Source organism: Antrostomus carolinensis, unplaced genomic scaffold, assembly GCF_000700745.2.
Source record: "Antrostomus carolinensis isolate BGI_N321 unplaced genomic scaffold, ASM70074v2 scaffold39057, whole genome shotgun sequence".
Taxonomy (NCBI): Eukaryota; Metazoa; Chordata; class Aves; order Caprimulgiformes; family Caprimulgidae; genus Antrostomus; species Antrostomus carolinensis.
In genome coordinates this window covers 22,852-45,541 of record NW_010328785.1, presented here as the reverse complement: position 1 = coordinate 45,541, position 22,690 = coordinate 22,852, and the positions used below count along the sequence as shown (strand labels likewise).

Here is a 22,690-nt window from a genome sequence, read left to right as displayed (position 1 = left end):
CGAGGCCTCGCGAGTGTCGCTTTAAGAAGGCTGGCTGGGAGGTGTTTGTCAGAATTGAGAAAAGTTGGGGTTTCTGTATTATTGAGGAAAATACATAGTTACTTCTTTCAGTTCTCTCACGGGCTAAACCGAGTTTGTGCTGTGGACAGTGATTGAATGTCTAAATTGTCTCTATAATTCCCACTGAGATGTTTGTTGAACTGAGAACAATAGTGCTATTGACCATGCTCGTGAACCTCTGTAAAATTTGGAGCTAGTTGGGGTCCAGCGCTTTCTATCCCGCGCTTACTTGCTCATCTCTCACCTGCTCCAGCTGTGAGAGGAGCGAATGGAAGTGGGGGTCTCCTGACTGCTGCTGGCTCACACACTGAGGTGCTGTACGTTAGGGGGTTGGGGAGTTCTGTTCCAGTTCTCTGACAGGGCTGTTTTCCTTGTTGCTATCAGTTGAGGGGCTATAAAGAGACTGAACTTTGGACTCCTTCTGTTTTAGCAGGTATCAATAGATTTAAGCAGCCTTTCTATTAAACTTTCATAAGACCAGTCCCACACAGCATCTGGATCAATGAGGAATTCTTGGAGTTGTGGCTGAATACTGCCTTAGCCTGCTGACATCAAAAAGGAGGACACTGATGTGGTGGAAGCTTGCATAGTGTTTGGTTGTGTCAGGATAATTAAAGACACTGGATGTTAGCTGGTGGAAGAAGAGGATGGGAATCTGGTTTTGCTTTTTTGTTATCTTCTTAATTGCACTTTTTGCCCTTTCAGATAACAAGCTACTAGAGAAGTCGGATCTTCATGCGGTGCTGGCTGATAAGCTTCAAGCAGAAAAATATGAGATGCAGAGCAGACATGAGATCAGGTATTGAAAATTCCTTTTCTCTCAGTCATCTCTCCGTCATGCACACTGTAACCTAAGCCATTGTTTGATGCATTACACAAGCAACTTCTGGTTTACTACAGTAACTTGAAATAAAACAAACTAGGAAATCTGTTGAACTAAAAATAAATTATAACTAAGTCTAAACATATGATAAAGTACATAGTGCAGAAAGATCTGACCGAGTTTTGGACAGAAAGTAGTTTATCACAAACTCTAAGTAGAGCAGAGTGAGCTTCTGCTCCTGATCTGCTTGCCTTGTAGTGCTTATAATGTTTGCTGATAGTGTTAGTTCCCAATGATTGTGATCTGACTCTTGAAATTGTTCAATCTTACAAGCATTGCAGTGCAGGGATAGGCCAATGTCTTAGTTTCTTTCAATTTGTCTTATCCCATAGAATGGGGAGAATGGAGAAAATAATGATTGTGGAGTGTTGGTCCTAAATAAGCACTATATGCTAAAAAGGATGTGCCTTCTCCCTGCTTTTAGCAGAGTTTTTTCAGGAAACTTCCTCTCTGACCTGGGAATAGCACTGTAGTGCTGCAGACAGGAGTCATGCAGCTTATTCTGTTTTCATTTGAATCCACAGCAAACCAATATACTACTAGTGTGTCCTTTGTCTGGACAGCGTGTAAATCCCAGCAGGTACAGGCTGTTGGATTTTGCTCTTTGTGTAACTGAAGAAAATGGCAGGGCTAAGTAGCTCGGAGTTTCCTACTTCTGTAGGAAGTGCTTCTTCTGTTGAAGCTCTTTGCTATATAATGCAAAACTGTATCCATGTCTCTCATTGGGTTACAAAACAAATATAGCTAAGTTTATTGTGTACTATCCTTAGTAAGGAAAGAACTCCTGATTTTATAGGAATTGCAGGCAAAATGTCAGTGTTTGGCCAGCACGTTGTAGTTAACACCCAGATGAAAGGTGTCTTCCTGATGATTGCAGTTGTCTTGAACCATCTTTAGTTTACAGGAATCTGATTCTAGTTGAATACCTACTGTAAGAGGTGAGGCTGGAGTAGATGAGAATGAGTAGAAGTGCACAGAAACAGCATCTTCAAAGTAAATACTAATCTGAACTCTGATACTGTCCTCGGTATATGACAGTTTTTTTGAAACAGAATGAATTCCCTAATCCTAGATAGCTGAAGAAAAATGCTATTACTTACCTTAAGGCCGAGGAGGAGTGTCTAGTTCTGGCTATAGGTGTATGCGTGGCCAGAGTTATAGCATATGTTGGATATTACCACAGGAGTTGGCTTCCTATCTGTTTGGACACAGTGTTTTGGAAATGCATCGTCTTCTAGTACAGCCTTAGTTCAGTGAGATATTGTTTGTTTGTTGTTTGTTTTTTTGAGAAGAGCATTAAGCCACTGATATCACTGTGAGACCTTTCAGCTTCTGAATGCATTATCTGTTTCCCACTGGACTGTTATAAAACTGAATGACTGCAGAAACAGATTCTTGTGATTACATTGTTCTGTTTGTCTTGTGTAAGAGTGGTGAATTTAAAAATATTATTTTTAAAAGCTGTAATTTATAATGTAGCTACTGACTTGCTTAAAGGCTGTGTATGTGATATGTATATGCGTGTATATGCTTTTAAAAAACTGACTTCTGTTCCTGTCTGTGTGCTTTGAAAAACATGAGTGATAACTGTTGCAATCATAGTTGTTTGGGGGGTGATATGTGTGTTCTTCTGGTGTGTAGAAATTCCAGACTATGTCACAGTACCACTGTGTTTTAAAACACAATTAAAAAAACACTGCAAAACCTTTACACAGTAGGAGGCTAGAATATAGTTAGGACAATGAAAAAGTGACTTGTAACACTTGGGACTATAGACCCAAGGGCCTGGGAATATATCCTTGGTTCACTGGCTTTTGGTTCTGTGCCCTGTATTATGCTGTCTCCAGATATCTAGCATTGTCAGGATTTGCCAGCTCCCTCCGAAACAAATTTCAGGTGGCAAAATATTTATAAATCTTTCAGAATTTGGAGAGTGTACTTTTAAGACTCAATTGTTTTAATGTAAATTTAAGCAAAAACTAGTTATCTTTCATTTGAGTTTGAATTCTGTTTTAGAAATACACAAAAGGGTGAAGCGAGTCCTCAGTAAATTGAATTTTCCAGTACTGCATAATGGTATTTTGGTTGGCGAGAAGTGTGTTGTAGGGGAACTAGCTGTGGTTTAGTTTGTTATGAATGACCTGTATCTCTGATATAGTATAGAAAATCTAAGGGAGTTTTATCTTGAGACTAACAGGTCAAAGGCACAGGAGCAGCTGGATTGTAGTTTGTGACATCTCTTATTCCTCTCTAACTCCAGTCCAGGACATGATGGCACATGGAATGATGCTCAGTTGCAGGAACTGGCACAGCTGAAGATAAAGCATCAAGAGGAGCTGACAGAGCTGCATAAGAAACGTGGCGAGGTCAGAAAGCCCTCTTGTGTTCTTTATGGTGCATATGTGGCCCTTTGTGGAGGTGACCTTAATTTTACCAAGCTTATTGATCATCATTTGTTCCTTATTTGATGTACAGCCTTTTTAAGCAGCCCATATTGGTGATTAAAATAAACCAGAGATGGTATTTCAAACTGACAGCTAGGAAATAAGAGCTTACATTGTCAGCATAGCGTGATTTTTAAGAAGTGCTTTATTTTGTTTCATGACTAGGTTTTTTACTGTATTTATTAGAGGAGGAAGGAACTGATCCAGTTTACAGGGCTATGCTTGACCACTAGTTCTACACTGGAAAGATTTTAAGTAGACAGAGTGAGAGATTAGGTGAATCTGTGTGGTTTCACTTGGCTCTCACTTTGCAAGACCACTGTTAGATAAGAGCGGATGAAAATGAACAAGCACAAGCAAAAGTTGAAAGTGCCGTGGTGTTAGACTGAAAAGGGAGTACTGATTCTGCCTTGTTGATGTAGCAGGGAGCCAAGAAGTTCCATTAGCTATGAGAGTTGGGTCTGGAAGAGAGGAAAATCTGCTATTTTTAGGGTTTTTTTAATGGGAAGATGTGGATGCTTCATTGTCAGAATTAGGTTTTTAAAAGCCACAACAGTAGACTGAATGAGTGCAGGAGGTGGTATCTGAATGGTACTGCAGACTTTTGTAGGGAGAAGGTGGGAGTGACCTGGAAAAAGTTATCGTGCTCCTTTGATCACACCTCACTGGAGTTGTGGAGCAGCTCCAGTGTCAGTAATTCTGAACTTTTAAAAGAGGAGACGGCTTTCTACAGGAGGTGTGCACTGATGAGTCAAAGCAGTGAAAATCCCTTCTTTCCCACCAACCCAGTATCCGAAGCCATCTACCCCAGCAGACACTCTTCTCAAAACTGTCTGCCTTTTCTGCGGAAAGCCAAGGCTCTGCATGCTGTGGGGCTCCCTGCTGCTCACTGAGTGGATAGGTGTGAGCTGGCAGCAGCAGCTCCTTAGTGTTGGTCTCTGCCCATCTATTTCCTATGCATTGCAGAGACTTCACCAGCAACTAACTTTGTGTGATAACCCTTCATGAAACCTGTGTTTACAATATGTAAGCTGCATGTCTCCTGTAATGGCTCTCCTGGCCATAACAGGAAGACTTTTTTGCATGGTTGTTAGTACTCATTTGTTGGTTTACTTACTTGGCAGTTTTTAGGTTTTGCATTGATTTTCCCACTACTTTAAACAATAAAATATCTTCCTAATATGCCTTCTGTTTGATGTGATTTCATTAAATACACTTTTTGCTATAATGAAGTGAGATATCAAAGGACAGTAACTTCTTGACAACTCGTTTTTGAAAGTGGATTCCCTGATTTAGTGACCTGTGTGATAGGGGCAGTAAACAGATCTGTATAAAAAGCTGTGAAAGAAGACCTGAACGGTATGCTTCATGCTTGTAATGTTAGATTGGTCTGTACTCTCACTGGTTGCTACTCAGTGTGTTATCCAGCTGGCATCCCTGCATTTTGTAATGTAATTTTCTCCTTTCCCTAGCTGGCCCAGTCTGTAATTGATCTGAATAACCAAATGCAGCAGAAGGACAAAGAGATGCAGATGAATGAAGCAAAGTGAGTAGGAATTGTTTCATCTGTGTGGTTGGTATGAGACCCAGACTTCTGGTTGAATTATTTATTAGTGTTATAATATCCTCTAGGAGTCCTAGCCATGGGCTAAAAATGCCTTTGTTGGGCATTGTACAAACAGCACAAAGAAGATGGTATAGGTCCCAAAAGAGATCCTCATTGTTTTGTGGATTTTGTTGCCATTCCAGGATTGCAGAGTATTTGCAAAAGATCTCTGAACTGGAAACAGAGTGCCAGGAATTGCGTAGCAAGTTGCAAGATCTTGAGCGAGCTAATCAGACACTGAAAGATGAATATGATGCTCTCCAGATCACCTTCAATGCCTTGGAGGAGAAACTAAGGAAAACTACTGAAGACAACCAGGAGCTGGTCTCACGTTGGATGGCAGAGAAAGCTCAAGAAGCCAATCGTTTGAATGCAGAAAATGAAAAGGATTCAAGGTGAGATTGACCTCTGTTTGATAAACTACTTCCCAATATACTTTTGAATGCTTAAGAGCACGTAAGATAAAACCATATTAAGTTTTGATCTCTGAGATCTCTGTATTGCACATCTCTCTTGCACAACGCAGTGAGAGCCCAGAACTTCGTGTTCTTCCTTCTGGCCAATACAGACGGATGCTTTGTGAAAACATTCCTGTCATTTAAATGAATAAAACATGTTCTTTTGTTTCTTGAGCAACATCTAACTGGCCTGGAGTTCATAAATCAGATGGAAACTGGGGGTTTTTTGCTGGTGTTAGATTTGGACTTCTCTTGTTCATATTGCATCTTGATAACCACTCTTAGTTTTATCCTTTTTTGATTTAACAAACTTAAGCTTTTTTTTTTTTTTTCATTCTGCTAAAAGGAGCAGCTGCCACGATACTGAGCTATGTATAACTTGCAAAAATAAGTTTGTATGGTGTTTTTTTTCTTGCAAAATAATAATTTTTCTTCTGAATTGCTCCACCTTCCTTGCCAGATAACAATACTTGGAGGCTAAAAGCTATAACGCAGGTCTCATAGTAGTTGGCAGCTTGGCATTATCTTTACTAACACAATCATTATTTTTGCAAGTTCTTGCACTCCAAGCAAATCCACATTCCTGTGGATCTTAAAGGACCTCACTTGACTGATCTTGTCCTTCACTATTCACAGTAAGAAAACTGTCTCTCCTTCACTGAGTATCTTGAAAAGTAGGGTAAAATTAGGGCAGTGGTCTGATTTTATTATTTTTTTAATCTTATGAAGGCCATTAAAACTGTGCAGGATGACCTTTGGAATGGGATTAAGGAAGTTATGGGGGATTTTTTTTGTTTTTTGTGGGTTTGTTTTTTTTTTTTTAAATACCCTTGCTTTCCTTTTCTTAGGAGACGACAAGCCAGGCTGCAGAAGGAGCTAGCAGAAGCTGCCAAAGAACCCCTGCCTGTTGAACCGTAAGCAGTCTTGATTTATAGTCTCCATCATCACTTCATGCTTCAGTTTTATGTAGATGCATGATAAATGGTATCTTTGTTATTTCTAAATTTGGTGACATAGAGGAGCGTTTGAACTTTGGTGTAAAGTCAAAAATATACAGTAACTCTCCCTACTTGAACTTCCAGAAGGAGAAGCTCTGTTATGACTAAATATAGATGCTTCAACTGAAAGCCATAATAGTGGTTCATATGGTGAATATATGTTCTTATCTCAGCATAAAAACCTATGCTATGTGGTGTCTTTGGTCTTCAAAATAGTTCTTCAATCATGAAACAGTATACTCTGGAGGTGCTTGCTTTTTTAAGCGTTAGACTACAAATATGTTTAAGGATTTCCTGTAGGAACAGTTACTAAGTGAGTTAAGGTGGGTGAAAATATATATTGATCTCTTCCATACTGGGAGAGATTTATTCTGTAGGAAAAAAAAATAGGTAGACGTGGAGTTACTTTTCCTGGCAGGCCAGAGATAAATATCTCTGGTCTCTTGTTCTTTTTGCTGCTGTGTTTACTCCTGGGTGATATTTAATCAGCTGACTGAAATGGGCAGTTGATGTGCTTTGCACCAGACTGATAAGGTTATTGGCACTTGTGTTAGCCAAATCCAGAAGAACTACACCTACTGCATTGTTTCAGGAAACTGCCGAGACAGTCTTCAGAGGCGTTTTCTTGATACCTGTTATCTTTGTATTAGCATCATGTAATCACATTGGGTCTCTGTGCTGTGTGTCCTTGTGCATGACAGGAGCAACCTGTCTGCTCTGGCAAAGGGCCCACGCAAAAGTCTGGGGTAGGTAGGAGGGCACGTGTAAGTGGAGTATGAGAGAGCTTGTAGCATTTGAAAGGGAAATTGAAACTACAATTAACAATACAACTATTTAGCACCATTTACTTTGCTTTTTTTTTTTTTTAAATGAAATATTTAAATGCTTCCATTCCCTTAGCTTATTGAGGTGTGACTGTCCATGGCAGATTACTGCTGACCGCTCTGTCACAGGCCAGTGGACAGTGCCAAGCCAGGGGACCATCTTCCCAGCTCGTAAGAATAGCAATATCCCCTTTGTGTTACTCCCTGTGTGTTTACATCAAATATCTTAGAATATTAAACTTTTCAATAAATAATACTGCACTGAGAAGGGAAATGCACATTTAATGTCTGTGGCCACTTTCCCTGTTAACCTTCTTCCTCTCCATTACCCAAAGCAAGACCTTCCTATCTTAGAGCTGAGCTCAGATGTAGCTGTAGCACAACAGCTTGAATATTTTACTTCCTGCTGTGGTGGGGATCATGATCTCAGCATTTCATTGATATGAGACACTGAATTTAAAAAGAAGCTTGCTTTAAAAAAAAAAATTCTAGAAAATAATTGCTTCTGTAAATTACTCAAACTCTGCTTGACAGATGTTTTTGATTCCTTCTTTTTTATTTCATAATTGTAGGGGGTTTGTATTGTATAAATATGCTGCTTACTGAAGGGGAAGGTTGCAGTATTTCAAGGAGTGTGCCTTGGTGCTTATATTCACTTCAAAAATATGTTAAGTTATATGTGGAAAGTTCTTTTGCTACATTCAATTTTAGTAGCTCAATCTTTAGATTTTAAAAAAGAAATATCAGTAGAACTTGTTACTGTTTTATTGAAATACCAGCCAGATGCTTTCAGTCAGCGTATATATTTTCCTTAGACTTTTCATATATAAAATCTTAGAACTTAAACTGCAGCTATATTCTGAAATGAGAGATTAAAAATGGTCCTATCCTTTTCAATTCTTTTGCAGCTGTTTTGTTATTTCATGACAGGAATTGTTTTATTCCTACTTAAATGCTGAATTTAAACTTCCTATTCAGTCCAGTGGCATCAGGTTGATAGAATGTTTTTAAAAATAGTTTGTCCTGCAAAGTCAGCAGTGGAGGAATCATCATTGAAGGAAAAAATACCAGACTGTCAGAGCCCATGACGACTAACGGGGAAAAACCTTTTAGCATTAGCTGAGTAGTTTAGCTGGATTAATTTATGGCCTGTGTATTGGAACCTCACACTTCTGTTCAGTCATACAGCAGCACTTTAATCGAGTGAAGCAAAGCATCCCTTGTGCTTAATGGAGCAATACCTGAAGTACAACAGTAGAGAAGGTATCTGGATGTCTTTGGTGTGGATGAAGAAGGAAAGTTTAAACTCTTGGGCTTTTTCTAATACTTCTTTTTTTGGAAGAGCAAAAAAAATGTGAAAATAGGATATTGGCTATATTTGGAGTTGCAGTAACTCATGTTTTTGCTATTCTGTAGCTGTTCCAGCAAATAGTTCACTATACAAAATCTTGCTTTGATGTGATAGATCTTTATAATGCTGTATTTAATGCTGCAAGCTGAAACATAATGCCTATAGTAAAGAGAATCTGGAAAGTATGCCTGTCAACGTAAATATTGGGGGGGAGAAGGGGGGAGAGGAATCCAGCTCTGTCAGTGAAGAGTGCAATTGGCGGCGGGAAAGAAAAACAACTGTAATTTAGGTGCTGCATGTACTTGTTTTCAGACATTGCATGTTGAATGTGGTATTTCTGGCAGTGACAACTAGATCATTGCTTGTGTTGTCTGGATCTACCTACGTGTTACTACAGCTAAGTAAACCTAGGTGCAGGTTGGCTGCAGACAGCAACAGACCCTGGAACAGCGTTGTCCATTTAGTTCATATACATCAGTGGGTGAGTTCTGTAGGAAGCTCTGGCTGATTAAAAATGAAGTGTTTTCTCTCATTTCAGCAGGGATGATGATATTGAAGTGCTTGCAGATGAAACCTCTGACACAGCTGAGGAGACATCTCCAGTGCGAGCTATCAGCCGAACATCCAGGTTTGTAGATCAAGAGATTTTTTACCGTATCATTGGGGAAGAACAAGGGCTGTGAGTTACTTAGAGTTTTGACTTGACTTTAGCTGGAATGCAGTTTAGTACTTCCACCTGAGCAGCATAAAACTCATGTGCTGTGTTCTCTGTTACCATGCTCTGGATATGCTCTGTTTTTCCTTTGCTATTTTATATAAATTAAACTAGTGTCTGAAAAATCTGTGTGTAATCTTAAAACAAAGGTTTAAGAGGAAAATAGGCAATAAAATGGGTATTGCAGTGCCTTTTGTATTATATTTCTTACTATACAAGATATCAGTGTGACTTTACAAATAGCTGTGTTTTTTGATTTAGCTGAAATGCTGGAAATATCTTCACCTAGATTAAATGCATCTTTTTCTCTCTCTAAAATAGCAGTGAGTGGAAAGTAAGAAGGTAGTTACATGAGAGCATGGATTAATTTGGTTGAAACTTCAGACTTGGCAGACTGTTACGTCTAAAACCAGTGATCCACAGGGTGGAGGTTGAGGGAGACTGAAAAAACTTCACTCACAAATTATATTCTGAGTTGTAGTTACTGACTTTTAAACTGTTGTCTGCTGTTGGTGTTCTCTGTCTCTGGACTGGGTCTGCAGGGGAGGGAGTCTTTCTAGAGACTAGTTGCTATGAATTGTGTTTGTATTGATCTGTATGTGGAGAAGCTGTTCACAAGGTTTAAACCTGTCCTCCCCTCCTTCAGTAAGCGACTCTCCCAGCCAGCTGGAGGCCTTCTGGACTCTATCACTAATATCTTTGGGTAGGTTAGAACACTTTCACCTATTTGTTTTGTATATTGGTTTCAACGTACACCAAAATCTTGGTGATGCAGGGAATACAAACAAATTATTTCAGCCTTTCTTCTAGCTTCTGCCTTTCTTTTTTTCTTTTTTGTTCTCCTCAACTTCCTGTTTCTTCCATCTTGCCGTGTGCTGACCTCTGACCTTTCCCTCCAGTCTGTCTGAGTCTCCCCTTTTGGGACATCAATCTTCTGATGCTGCCAGGTGAAAACATATCCGCTCTTAGTCCAGCATGTGAATGTATTCATTGAAGTACATGGAACCCAGCCGCATTATCCTGATTAAATTTCAGATGTTGATAGGACTGGCTAGAAACTGTCTACAGTTAGAGAGGCAATGAGCCCCTCTTTGTGGAGAGAATACATGGGGTTTGCTCTGACTTTCCACTGCCCTTTGCTCCTTTAATAGGGTTATTTAAAATAAGTCGTTGGGTTCTGTGCGTAGTATCCAGAGTGGAGCCAGTCCTTCTAAGTCAAGCTCTGCATTAGGTGGATGGTCTTTGCTTAAATGGTGCAGCCTAAGCTTTTGAATGGAGTGTTTTCCTGCCTGGGATGGAGTGCTGCAACGGTGTTGAGTCTCCCTAGGCATGATGATGAGGTTGCAGTCTCTCAAGCTGTACTCAGCTGCAGTCATTCCCATGTTTCTCTTTCCTATTAAAAAAAAAAAAATACTGCTCCAAAATGAGATGAGTAATCAGTTCAGGTAACTTATCTGGTGTGCTATGAAATATTTAAAGCCACGAGTGTATGTGTTGTTATGACAAATGTAATTTTTGTAAGATGGGGTAAAAGAAAATGTAAAAACTCCTTCCCCAGTTTTTTAAATCACTGTACAGCGTAGTTGAGTGACAGGTGCAGATCTAGATGAACTCAGGAGAAATAGGATTCACTTTTCATTTTAAAATATTTCTGCTTTGTTTCATCTCAGGAGGCGTTCTTTGTCCTCGTTCCCTGCTCCCCAAGATAATGTAGAGCCACATCCAGGTGCCAGTAAAGAAGTGAGAGTGCCCACTACTGCCGTATGTGTCTTTGTAAGTATAGAAGGAGATCTTGGTTTTACCATTCCTTTTACTGTCTTTGGAGGAAGCAAATCCTATCTGTGTGGAACTGATCTCCTGAAACTTTCTATTACCATTGCCAAACAAGAAAGAATTCTTGATTTGGTAGCCTAGTTCAGACTATTTGATTCTTAGCCCAAATGCTTCTGAAAGCCAGTGTACTTGATGTCTGTCTTACTGAGGTCAATGATGACTAGTAAAAGGTCTGAGGGCACAGGGGAATTACACTCCATTACCCTCTTGGCTCCCAGCAGTCCCTGTTCTGTCATGCCATAGTAGAGCCATGATTGAGGAAGAGATTGCTGACAGTTTGGAATTATTTCAGTGCCAGTTCTCCACAGTGAAGGGAGTTGTGGCACTGAATGTCATCCAACAGAACTGCTTAAGAGGAGCTTGTGGTAGTGGGCTGTCTTCATTTGTTGTGTGTGATCTAAAGTTTTCAAGCTGAGACCTCCTTTGTGCATTGTTTTGGCCTCACAAGGCCAAACAAATTTATGTGAAGGGCATTGCCTTCTGAATGAAAGATACTGTGGTAAATTGTCTTAAAACACAGCTACTTGTTTAAACATTCTTCTTGAACTTTCTCATGCCCTCCAATGCTGGATGTGGATATTTCATGAATATGAAATGACTTTTTTATCCAGGGATAAAACACCGAGTGGCTCACTGCAGCATGGAGGCTTGTGTATTCCGAGCCTGTCCTGTTACAATCTTCTCTAGTGGGAGTCATGGGGTGGAGGGAATAGCAATGTTACATTAAGTGAGAATAGAGTCATAACTTAAGTGACAGCCTGTAGCTGACTTGAACAGGGAGCATCAGAGAAGGTGTTCATGGCTGCAGTATGTGTTGCAACCTCTCTCCTCCTCTGGCTAGGTACAACAAGCACAGTTGATCAGCAGATATAATCCTATCTAATTTCATCATAAAAGGTATTGTGAAGCTCTATATGTGAGGTTTTCAAGGACCATGTGAGAGGCTATGTTGTTTTCACCTTTTTCTTGATCTTCTGTAATGTCATCTGAACTTCCAAGAGGAGCACAGCCTGTCTTCCCAATATGGAGGGGCAAACCACAGTAGACTATGCTGACCCTTAGTCTTGGCAATGTGGGGAATGCTGCCTCATTCCAATTCCCCATCTTGCAGCAGGAGTAGGACCAGCTGCAGTAGTAAGCCTGTCAGACTGTAGCAGTATGGGGGTGATGTGTGGTTAGCACTGCAATACTAGAAGGAAAAAGTCCCTACTCATTTCATGGAAATCCATGTGTTCCTTCTGGAGATGATCTGTGTTGTGTTTTAGCTCCTGTGTTTGGAGCCCAGGTGGAGTGTGAGGACATGTCTACGTTCAGCAGAGCATTCCAGGAGTGAATGCAAGGACTTTGTGCCAAAGGTTTGGCAGATACAGGAAGCAGACAGGGCTCGCTTCTTGGAGAGATGAGTAGAACAGACTTGGGAAGGTGGAGAAGGTAGTCACTTCAGCCATCATTGTCAGGCATAGTTTCTATGCAAGACCTTTGACCAATTTTGTTCTGAATGGCTCTTCTGCACTTGTAGAAAGATCAGATTTGAAGTGTGATGACCCCTAAATATGGGCTGGCAGACCAAGTTCAAGCAAAAAGTTCCAGAAAAATACAAGTTTACAGAAAAAGTGATTTTGAAAGAGCAGTTACTGAAAATAATTAAAAAGGAATGCAGAAAATGAATTAAGAATGTGGTACTAATACTGTGTGGGTAAGTAGTATAAAGCTGTGAAATTAACAGGGGGAGGGGAAAGGAAGGAATCTTAAATTCTCATAGGTTTTAAAAGGCTAAGAATCACTATTAAGTGGCCAACTCAAAACATGAAGCTGTGAGAAAGCAGGGATGTCACTGCACCTGCAGGTAGGAACCACAGCTTAAGTCCAAGCTCTCTGTGAGAGAAGGTGCTGTCACAACTGTGCTGGTACTACTTGATCACCAATGTGAAGTATCATTATCACCAATACACTAAATGAATGCAGTTAATCTATTATGCTGTTTTCTAGCAGACTTTCCTAACTCAAGCCTGACTTGGGTGTTCTGTGATTGCATGGACTGATTGGATCATGTTCCATGGCTGGCTCTAGATGGAGAAATGAAAAGTTAGTTTCTGTCTACAGCATATAAACTGTTACTGTTTTCTGTCCCAACCTTTCCTTAATTTTTTTTCTGGTGTAACTTAAAAGCTTTACCTTATAAAGCCTAAACTTATGAAGCATTGTAAGGCTTCTGGCAGTTTTTTATCACTGTTGAGTCCTTGCTGGTGTTTTTCTTTGTGCTTTTGTTTTTTTTCTTTAGATAAGGATCAACCTTTTTGCTCTGTTTGTATAACATCGATCATAGTAGAGTTTCAGTCTGTGGCTTTGTTCCTATATACTGCTGAAAGATCTACAGCTGTGGTTCTGCATAACCTTTAAGTTCTATAGATTTCTAATCTGTGTGTTTTTGGGTCTATGTTAATTCCATTTTGGGTGGCTGTTCTGTTCCACTCCTCAGGATGCACATGATGGGGAGGTGAATGCAGTGCAGTTCAGCCCTGGCTCCCGGTTACTAGCAACAGGAGGCATGGACCGGAGAGTTAAGCTTTGGGAAGTCTTGGGAGGTAAACTTTTTTGTTTTGGGGTATGGCATGGTGCTAGATAAACTCATTTTATAGTTCACTTTGTGTCAGCTTCTGTTCAAATCCATTGCTTAAGTTTTGTCTTTCTTTGTGCAGATAGGTGTGAGCCCAAAGGTTCCCTCTCTGGTAGTAATGCTGGGATTACAAGCATAGAATTTGATAGTGCTGTGAGTATCTGTGCAATATCCACTGTTTGTGACTGGGAATAAATTAACTGAGTTATGTTGTGCTCTATCAATTTCTGTTCTAACACATTGAAAAGTTACCTAAGAAACAGGCTGCCCTAAGTTACAGGCTGCCCAGGGAGGTTGTGGAGTCTCCTTCTCTGGAGACATTCAGGACCCGCCTGGATGCCTTCCTGTGTGATCTCATTTAGGTTCCTGCTCTGGCAGGGGGATTGGACTGTATGATCTTTCGAGTCCCTTCCAATCCCTGACATTCTGTGATTCTGTGAAATGAGTTCAAATACTTATGAGAGTAACTGCAGATAGTTAAAAAATGTACAAAATACCTTCTTTTGACATGCTGCAGTCTGTAATTTTCATCTTTGCTTTATAGTTCAGAAGATGATCTGCAGCTCAGACATTAGCTATTATGGGCTATTATGATGAAATTACAATAAAATACACTAGGCTTTGTCTGAAGTAAGGAGTTAATACTAAAGCTGGCATAACAGCACAAAAGAAGCAAATACACTCAGGCTTTGTCTGTGAAATTTATTTCCTTCAGTGCTCTGCTGAGGTCTGTGATGAATAGTAAAAGGTCTGATTATCCTAAGATTTGCACTTCCATGACCTTTCTCCCAGCAGTTTCTCACCAGTCACGGCACAGTAATGGTGTGGCTGGCAGAGTGTTTGCTGACAGCCTGCGATGTGCTCAGTTCATGTTAACCTGAAGTACTAGAGACATGACTGGAATCAGCATCCAACAGTCTTACTTGAAGGAGTTTGGGGTCTTGGATTGTTATAAGTGGACATGTGATCTGACTTTTCTGCTGAGACCTCTGCCATAACACAGTGCTTTACTGTATAGACAGTAGATCACAGCTGACAGAAATTCTTCTATTTGGTGATTCTTTGTGCTAAGCTTTATTGGTACACACCCAAAAAGATCCTTCCTTTGGACACTGACCATCTCATTAGAGATTTGCTAGTGCTGTTAATCCACAGGAGAAACTAGTTCTGATTTTGGCAAGCTGCTTGAACACATTTGAGGTGAGAACTGCCTGAGGTGAGATGCTAATGGCCTTTAAGGATTCTTTTGAGTTGGACAGAAGTGCAAGCATGAATCTTGTAGTGTCTGTTCTCCATCTTGGATGACTTGGAAGAGCCCTAAGCCTAAGGGCATGAACAAGTCAATTTATCTGTCCTGGGACAGATTTAGCTTTTGCAACCTTAGTTTAAAATGTTAGAATTGTAATGCAAATAGCAAGAATTAGGCTGATTCCACTCCCTGATACAGGGCTTTTTCTCTGAGAGGAAAAAAAAAAAAGCCGGGGGTGGGGGGGTACACAATAGGTGAGGGTAAACTAGAACCCATTTGCTCACTGCAGCAGAAGGAAAAGTAGAATGTCTTTTCTGATCTGGTTATTGTTACTCCTTTTATCTGTAGTCATGATTCTACAAATCACTGTCACATTTTGATAAGGAGAAAAAGCCATAGCCTTCTTGAAAGTTGTTACACTAGCTTTTCTTACTGGTATGTGCTGCTGAGTTTGTGGTTTGGTTTTGTTTTTTCCCCTTGGCAATATAGCACTAATACGGTTTTAAAGTTTTATTGAAAATACTTTTGAGTTTAATTTGCATATTGTCTTGCAGAAGTAGTTTTAAACTAATCCTGTGTTCACAGGGTTCTTACCTCTTAGCAGCTTCAAATGACTTCGCCAGCAGAATCTGGACAGTTGATGACAATCGATTAAGGGTGAGTCTCTTGAAGGCAAAGCAGTGCTCAGCCTGTTTGTCTTGTATTTACAGTTTTGTCTAATGGGAACCTGGCAATTTTGGAAGTTGGGCATCTACACACACTTTCAATAATTCTTTTTGTTAACAGGATCTTTATTTCTCTTAAGGGTCTTCACAGCAAGACCTAAAATACAGCGTTAGTCTCTGCACAACCTTGCAGGAAACTTCAGTTGCTGCATATTTTCACAATACAGCCCCCTTGCTAGCAAAACCTTACCATGTAAACCCAATACACTTTTGCATCTCCCTCTGTGGAAATTTAAATGCTTCTTATGGTTTATGGAGAACCACTTCTGTGTTTTAGCCTCAATCGAAGGAGAGGGATTTTTTCTTTTAAGTCAGGAGCAGCATTCTTGAAAAGGAGTCCTTTGCCTAGCTGTTAAAGGCCTAAAAGTGCTTGACTTAGTTCTCAATATCTTTTGAAAGATTCCTCCTCTCCTCCCAACTCCTTTGTACTCACGTTCTTCTTGAACACTTAGCTCTAGTTTAAAGAAGGTTTCACATTTGACTAGCAAAAAGAAAAGTTTATTTTTTCTGAGAGTTTTTCTTATTGTCCTTCCTACATATACATTTCCTCAACTTTTTACTTCAGGAAGAGGCTACTTTGATGTTCTGAATCTTCTGACATTTCTTCACATGTCAGTTATAACCTACAGTTGCATTGTAATTCACTGGGTAGTTCTCAGTTTGAAAATGTCAGGTCTCACTTAGGAAGGCGAAGAATATCGGTTGTTTTGCAGCTTCTGTTTGGCTGCAAAACCTACTATTGGATGTGAATTACAGTGAATAAAATTTTAGATTACTCACTACAAGAAGCTAGTTATCTCTGCAAACATCCACCTGGCTTCACAGTATCTTCCTGTAATTTTTTGGTGTCCTTGGTGACTTCTATCTTTGGGTAAGTGCATTCACTGTTGGTGGAGGTAAAATAGTGTATTCTTTGTTTCAAGTGTGTGGTATGGAGTTGTCTTGGCTTGTACTTGAGCAGGAGGCAGTGAAACTGAAATCACAGTAAATTTTTCCACAAACTCCCTACTTAAATGTAAATCTCTGTATGTAATGACTGTGCAGCAAGAGCAGAAGAGAGATGCAGAGTGGAAGTTTAGGTCCTCCTTTCTGGACTTTGTGTCTTTTCTTAAGATGAAGTAGTCTTTATGGGATGATCTGTTCTTTCAGAGTTTGTGTTGTGTAACAGGTTTCCTTTTTTTTCCTTAGACTTTGCTCCCATTCCTTTGCATTCTTAAGGGTTTTTCTTTTGTGTTTCCCAAAGCCAGATTGCTTTGTGTAATTTGGTAATCCTTTGAGTATTTAAAAAAATCTAACTATGTACCAAAGATTTCTGTTTTTCACAGTTCTTACTTCATTCATTATCTTGTTTTGTTATTTAGTATGTAAACATTCAGCAATTTGAAGTGAATGTGGTTCATGTTCTTCTCAGTCCCACAGAGCCTCCCCTGCAGTTACAGAAACTGCTGCAGAGTTTTTCTGAAATCTCTGGTTGTCTCAGTTTTCAAACTTGAAGATGTAACAACAGTTGAGACTGGATACCCTGTTGTATCCTTGAGAGAAACTCATTATAAAAACCTGAAGGCACAATTTCCATTTTTAGCATGCTTTAACCCCTTCTCCTCATCACTCCTGAAAGGCTGTGTTGCAGGTGCCATCTGTCCACAAAATGTCAGTGTATGGAATGTTGAGGGAGAGAGCTTGCAGGTTCCCTGAGTAGCTAGAGAAACTGCAGACAAAGGTGACCTGTGTCTCCCAGCTTCAGGCTGAACTCTGTGACACTTCACACTCCTGCTCAGTGTTAATCTCTGTTTAACTGTAATAGATATTTTTTTTTTTCCTCCAGGCAATGCATTAGACATGTAAATTATGATTTAAGATTGTCTTTGAGTTGTTAAATAGCAGAACTAGTAAGCTATGAGGAAAGAGAACTATGCAATTTTACCATGTAAATCTCTTGTCCTCAGCACACCCTGACAGGTCACAGCGGTAAAGTTCTGTCAGCCAAGTTCTTGCTGGACAATGCACGCATTGTTTCGGGAAGTCATGACCGGACCCTCAAGCTCTGGGACCTCCGTAGCAAAGTTTGTAAGGAAACCTAACTTCTGTCTTTCGGTCATGTTCTCTGCTTATACTGAATGTAAATTGAAGTGTGACATCAGCCAGATTATTTTATCTTCTTGCTAGTCTAAAAAAGCAAAAGCTAGGAGCCATGCCATCTTCTGTTGTTATTCAAGTGCTTGGATTCTTTCTGCCTGTTACCTGAAATAAGAATAAGAAATCATGTGTATGCAGGAAGCACTGTTAATGCTATTACATTAACAGCAGCTGTGTTCTGTGAGTGTTCTTTGTTTACCAGCCTGGGGGTGGTGGGTATTTTAGTCTTCCACTAAAAACTTGGAGACAGGTCAGAGTTTTTAACTCTGAGGTGGATGGAAACATCTCTTGAAAATGTAGCAAAAATTTTTGCATCTCAGATGAAGGAAGTGCTAGCATCCAGATTTTCCTTTGGGAGAAACACCTTATTTCCTTGGCTTTTATCCTGTTGATGGCTCTTAAACCTCCTTGCACTGAGACAGAAGGTGAGATTCAAGGTTACCTTGATACCTGAACTTCAAACATAGGTCAAGGAGACAGTTTCATGTTGTTTAACAGTAGCAAATTATAGCTGTCTAAATACAAAGTGGAAGTAAAGCAGCTGTCATGGGAGCATTTAAAAGGATATTAGTCATAGCAAAGGAGATTGAGAAGGGCAGAGAGGTTGTTGAAGACTTAAGTTAGGATTATTCTAAGACAGAGTTTGCCCTCCTTGTTGGCACTCCTTGGACACTGCTCTGTGTGGCCACTATATGTGTCTTGTGGGGTATAGTGATTATTTTCTGTCTCTGTTTTCATCAGTTTCTACAATCTTAAGTTTCAGTGTGTCACTATTGGTTTATCCTTTTTAGGTATAAAAACAGTGTTTGCAGGATCTAGCTGCAATGACATCGTATGTACTGAGCAATGTGTAATGAGTGGACACTTTGATAAGAAAATTCGTTTCTGGGATATCAGGTAAAACAATTGTAAAAGAGCTTATAGTGTAGGAATGGTTATGGGATTACTGTCCGAGTATAATCTGAACTAGGGAACTCTTCTTGCTGAGCTTGGAAGCTAATGAGACTTAAGAATCGCAGAAGGCCATGGAAAGAGACATTATTTTATACTGCTTGGTGATTTGGGTTATTCTTTTGGGGATGCTGTTTCTTTTCTGAAAAGGCAGTCTGCTTTCTTGTAAATATTTTTGTTTGCCAGTACTTGCCATTCTAGATGTTATTTAGTTTTTCAGAGAGGAAAGTAGTGTCTAACTGTTGGCTGGAAATGTTATCCACAAAGTGAGATCTAGCTTGGGAAAGAAAATGTGAGCATGAACCGGTAATCCTTTATCTTCTCTTCTTCCACACTGGGACAAGTCAAAGTTTTGATGCAGTGATTTGGCTTCTGGATACTGATTTACTCTTTCTTTAATTTCCATGTTTTTTTTTTTTTTTTTTTTTTTCCTTTCTGTCTTTAGGACTGAAAGCATAGTAAAAGAACTGGAGCTGCTTGGAAGAATCACAGCTCTGGACCTGAACTCAGAGCGAACAGAGCTTTTGACATGTTCCCGTGATGATCTATTAAAGATCATTGATCTGCGGGTTAGTGCTGTCAAGCAGACATTCAGGTGAGTGTGTTCTTCACGAGAACATTATGAATTTCCGAACTTTGGACTGCGGATTGCTCTGTGTTGGAATGTTTTTCAGTATTTCCATGGAAAGAGCAGTCTCCTAACTTTTCTTTCTGCCTGGGTAGCAAAGTTCTCTAGAGTCTAACAAAGATCTGCTATGGTGGATCTTTTTATTTACCTCTTTAAAGACGATATGTTGGCTTAAGAAGTCTTTGGCCTAAAGGAAATAATATCTTCAGATGTGATTGAGAGGAGGGTGGATGAGAAATGCAAATTGTGATAAAGGGGGATACTGGAGCTTATTCTGAACCATGTAGAAATCCTTACCGTGCTCTTTAGTGACAGCCTGGAAGTCCATCTTGTTATAAATTAATTTATAATTGTCTGATTCTTAACTTTTCAGTGCCCAGGGATTCAAATGTGGCTCTGACTGGACAAGAGTTGTGTTCAGGTAAGGTCAGATATAAGCAAGATATCTGATAAATCTTTCCCCAGCAAAAGTGAGTTATTTGTGATGCTTGGCTGCATTGTCCCCATTTACAGCTAGAAAAACTAGGGCAGAGTTTGTGATTTGACACCTCTTGGTCAGACAGACTATGTCTGTAGGTGTTGATCCAGTATCTTGGAAACTTTCTGATTTCAAAGTGCTTTTCCCTCTTAGTGTTAGCAGATGGTAACACATGACTTATTTTAAAAGAGTATTTAATGCCAAGATGCTTGCTTATGAAGTTGAGGGTGGAATGATGATTTGTGGCAATAAATTGCTGACTTGAAAATTGTGATCTGCCTTCTGCACCTTCTCTGTTCTCATAGCCCTGATGGTAACTATGTGGCTGCTGGTTCAGCTGATGGGGCCCTCTATGTTTGGAATGTGCTCACTGGGAAGTTGGAGAGGACACTTGCAAAGCATCACAGGTGAGGGAAAGCTGACCATATAATCTGAAGTGGGGACCAGAGTTGTGAATCATGCTGAGCTATGAAAGAATTGTAGTCGTACAGATTTGCAACTTCTATCGGTGTGTGAGAATTTTTAATGTGCAGATTCTTTTTGGATTCATGGCAGTATTCTCTAGATTGAAATAAGGTTAAGTTTATTATTGTTTGACTTATGCGGAGATATGATTCTAATAAAGTACATTTCTGAAGAAACTGTCTCCCTCTTAGGCTTATTGAAAGCCAAGTCTCTTGAGAGCTGAGGACGTGCTTTTTCTTTGATAGCCAGAGTACTATAATATTTCATTCCAGTGTTAAGTGCTGTTGTGGAATTCAGTTTTTTTTTGTAAACTTATACCTGGCTTCCCTTTCAGTTCTCCTATCAATGCAGTCGCGTGGTCACCAGCGGGTGCCCATGTGGTCAGTGTGGACAAAGGAAACAAGGCTGTCCTGTGGTCTGAATTTTGACTGAACGGAGGGTGAAAGGCAGAGCATCCGGTGCCCCTGTGCATGGTGGTGCTGGTCCGTGGCTGACAGAATGGAGACCCGAGCCCAGATCCATCCTGAGTCAGGATATTAACAAGCGCATGGGCTTCACTTTTCAGAGGAAAGTTCAAAGCAATGGAGAAGGAGCCTCAGTCAGAGACTTCTTATGGCCGTAACTGCACTGTGGCACTCGGACTCAAGGGATTAGCTGTTCTGGGTGGAGAATGCTACTTAGTCATGCCTTTACATGCAGCATCTATGCACCAAGTGGAGCTGAAGACACGAGGGGGATTCCTCACCAGACAGCTGTGCCAAATACTCTGTCACACAAATGTATCTACAGCACTTCTGAGTTGGAAACGTTGGAAAGAAGTTATGCTGACTTAATACATGTCCCGTCTCCTGTGTTCTGTTCTTGTGGCCTAGTTCAGGCATGGGGTGAGAAGATCCTGAAGTGTGGACAGGTCCTAGGCAGTCTAAAGTGTTGGAACAGCTTTTAAAGAGAGTCTCCCAGGGCTCTGGCAGCTCTGCTTTTGAGTTAGCAGCTCAATTCAGATCTGCTCTGATCCTGACACAGGTTCTCCAGCGCTGTTATGTGAACTATTTTTATCAGTTTCACCTGTTCTTAGGGCAATGGTCTGTTCTTCAGGTCTTCTGCACCCTTTTGTTAAAATACCCTTCAGCAACTTGGGTATCACAAAATAGGAGATTTTAAATCTTTTTATTCCACAGGCAGTTTGATTAGTGGGTATGAGGGGAGAGAAGTTCAACTTCTGCTGTGCTGCTGTGATAAGGAATGTAGTCGTACTGTGACTTCAGTACCAGAATATAGATGTTTGGTCCCTTTTTCTGTTCATCCGTCCTGTCCTGGCGGCTGTCAGTAGAACACAGGGGAGCAGTGGGGTTAAATTCCAAATCCATTGTTTTGGTGCTGGCAATTCCAGGCCACTTGCCCCCTTCTTGAGCACACGTGCAATATTCCCTGCGCTGGAGCCCTCTCTGTGCTATGGAGCAGTGTCTTGGCTCTGTCCCTGTTTAAGCATCCAAAACCATGATGTGGCTGGGTGCGAGCTACCTGGCATAACTTTGTCCAGCCAACCCTTTTCACATCGTCTGGGCCTCAAGACAAGCCACCAGCGTTTTATTGCCTTTTTATTTGCACTTTATTTTCTTCTTTTCTGATAGTGTTTTACTGAAGAAGTGTGTTCTTTGAAGGGGCTGGATTGGGGATCAGCTGTTGTAACAGCTGTCTGTCTAACCTAGCCTTTTGTTCAGACACTTTGTGCAGAGGGGAATTAGAGTATATGGGGCAAAGTTTTTATTTATTCAGCTGCCCATAAGAACTTGATTGTAAATAAACCTGTGTTCTGCTTTTAAAACCCCACAATGCTCTGATTCATTTATTTGTGCGTCTGTGTATGAGATCTCGTTCTGAATGAGTGAAGAGGGGGACCCGAAATGTGTGTTTTCTGTGCTGTGTTTTTCTGATGAATTGTGGATTTGTGTTCAGCCGCACTGTGGGATTTGGTGCAGAGGGGGAAAGAGGATAATGCTCTTAGCTTGAAGCTGGACATCCTGCAGGTACATCCTGGGCTTGTACTATCTCAGGAATATTGCCTTGAGATTGAAGGAAGTCTTACCATGTTGAACAAGTGCCTCTGTCCTTGTAAGTCTGATGTATTCTTGGATATGGACTTGAGGAAATTAGCGTCTGTATTTTAGACACTGCTGAAAATAGAAGGATTTTTCTGCTGTGATACTTTGCTACTTTAAGTTTTTAAGCCAGTAACAGCAGTTGCATGTTTCTTTAAAAACATGAAAAC

At 40.3% G+C, this 22,690-nt stretch overlaps 1 protein-coding gene and 2 non-coding genes across 5 annotated transcripts; all 3 read left to right on the top strand.

Annotated features, from left to right (window-relative positions):
- Window positions 1-773: 773 nt before the first annotated feature.
- ATG16L1 (autophagy related 16 like 1) lies at window positions 774-21,477 on the top strand. 3 transcript variants are annotated; one of them, XM_010172359.2, is made up of 18 exons: window positions 774-859; window positions 3,204-3,309; window positions 4,860-4,933; window positions 5,137-5,388; window positions 6,300-6,365; window positions 9,166-9,252; window positions 9,986-10,042; window positions 10,239-10,286; window positions 11,010-11,112; window positions 13,652-13,757; window positions 13,872-13,942; window positions 15,624-15,695; window positions 17,710-17,830; window positions 18,691-18,796; window positions 19,296-19,445; window positions 19,852-19,899; window positions 20,262-20,363; window positions 20,756-21,477. In XM_010172359.2, exons 1-18 carry the CDS (start codon window positions 837-839, stop codon window positions 20,847-20,849), a joined length of 1,686 nt encoding a protein of 561 aa, XP_010170661.1. In that variant the 5' UTR covers window positions 774-836; the 3' UTR covers window positions 20,850-21,477. The 3 variants fall into 3 exon arrangements, with proteins under 3 accessions (XP_010170661.1, XP_010170660.1, XP_010170662.1); XM_010172358.2 differs by lacking the exon at window positions 10,239-10,286; XM_010172360.2 differs by lacking the exons at window positions 9,986-10,042; window positions 10,239-10,286.
- LOC114818758 (small Cajal body-specific RNA 6) lies at window positions 11,321-11,591 on the top strand. The gene has a single exon (XR_003766255.1).
- On the top strand, window positions 14,516-14,777 carry LOC114818759 (small Cajal body-specific RNA 6). The gene has a single exon (XR_003766256.1).
- Window positions 21,478-22,690: the final 1,213 nt, after the last annotated feature.

Bases quoted from the DNA above. Each gene is read 5' to 3' on its own strand.
- ATG16L1 (XM_010172359.2), top strand. From the start codon at position 837: ATGCAGAGCAGACATGAGATCAG. The intron at 6,366-9,165 runs GTAAGCAGTCTT...TCATTTCAGCAG, and splicing joins GAACCCCTGCCTGTTGAACC to GGATGATGATATTGAAGTGC. The intron at 15,696-17,709 runs GTGAGTCTCTTG...TCTTGTCCTCAG, and splicing joins TTGATGACAATCGATTAAGG to CACACCCTGACAGGTCACAG.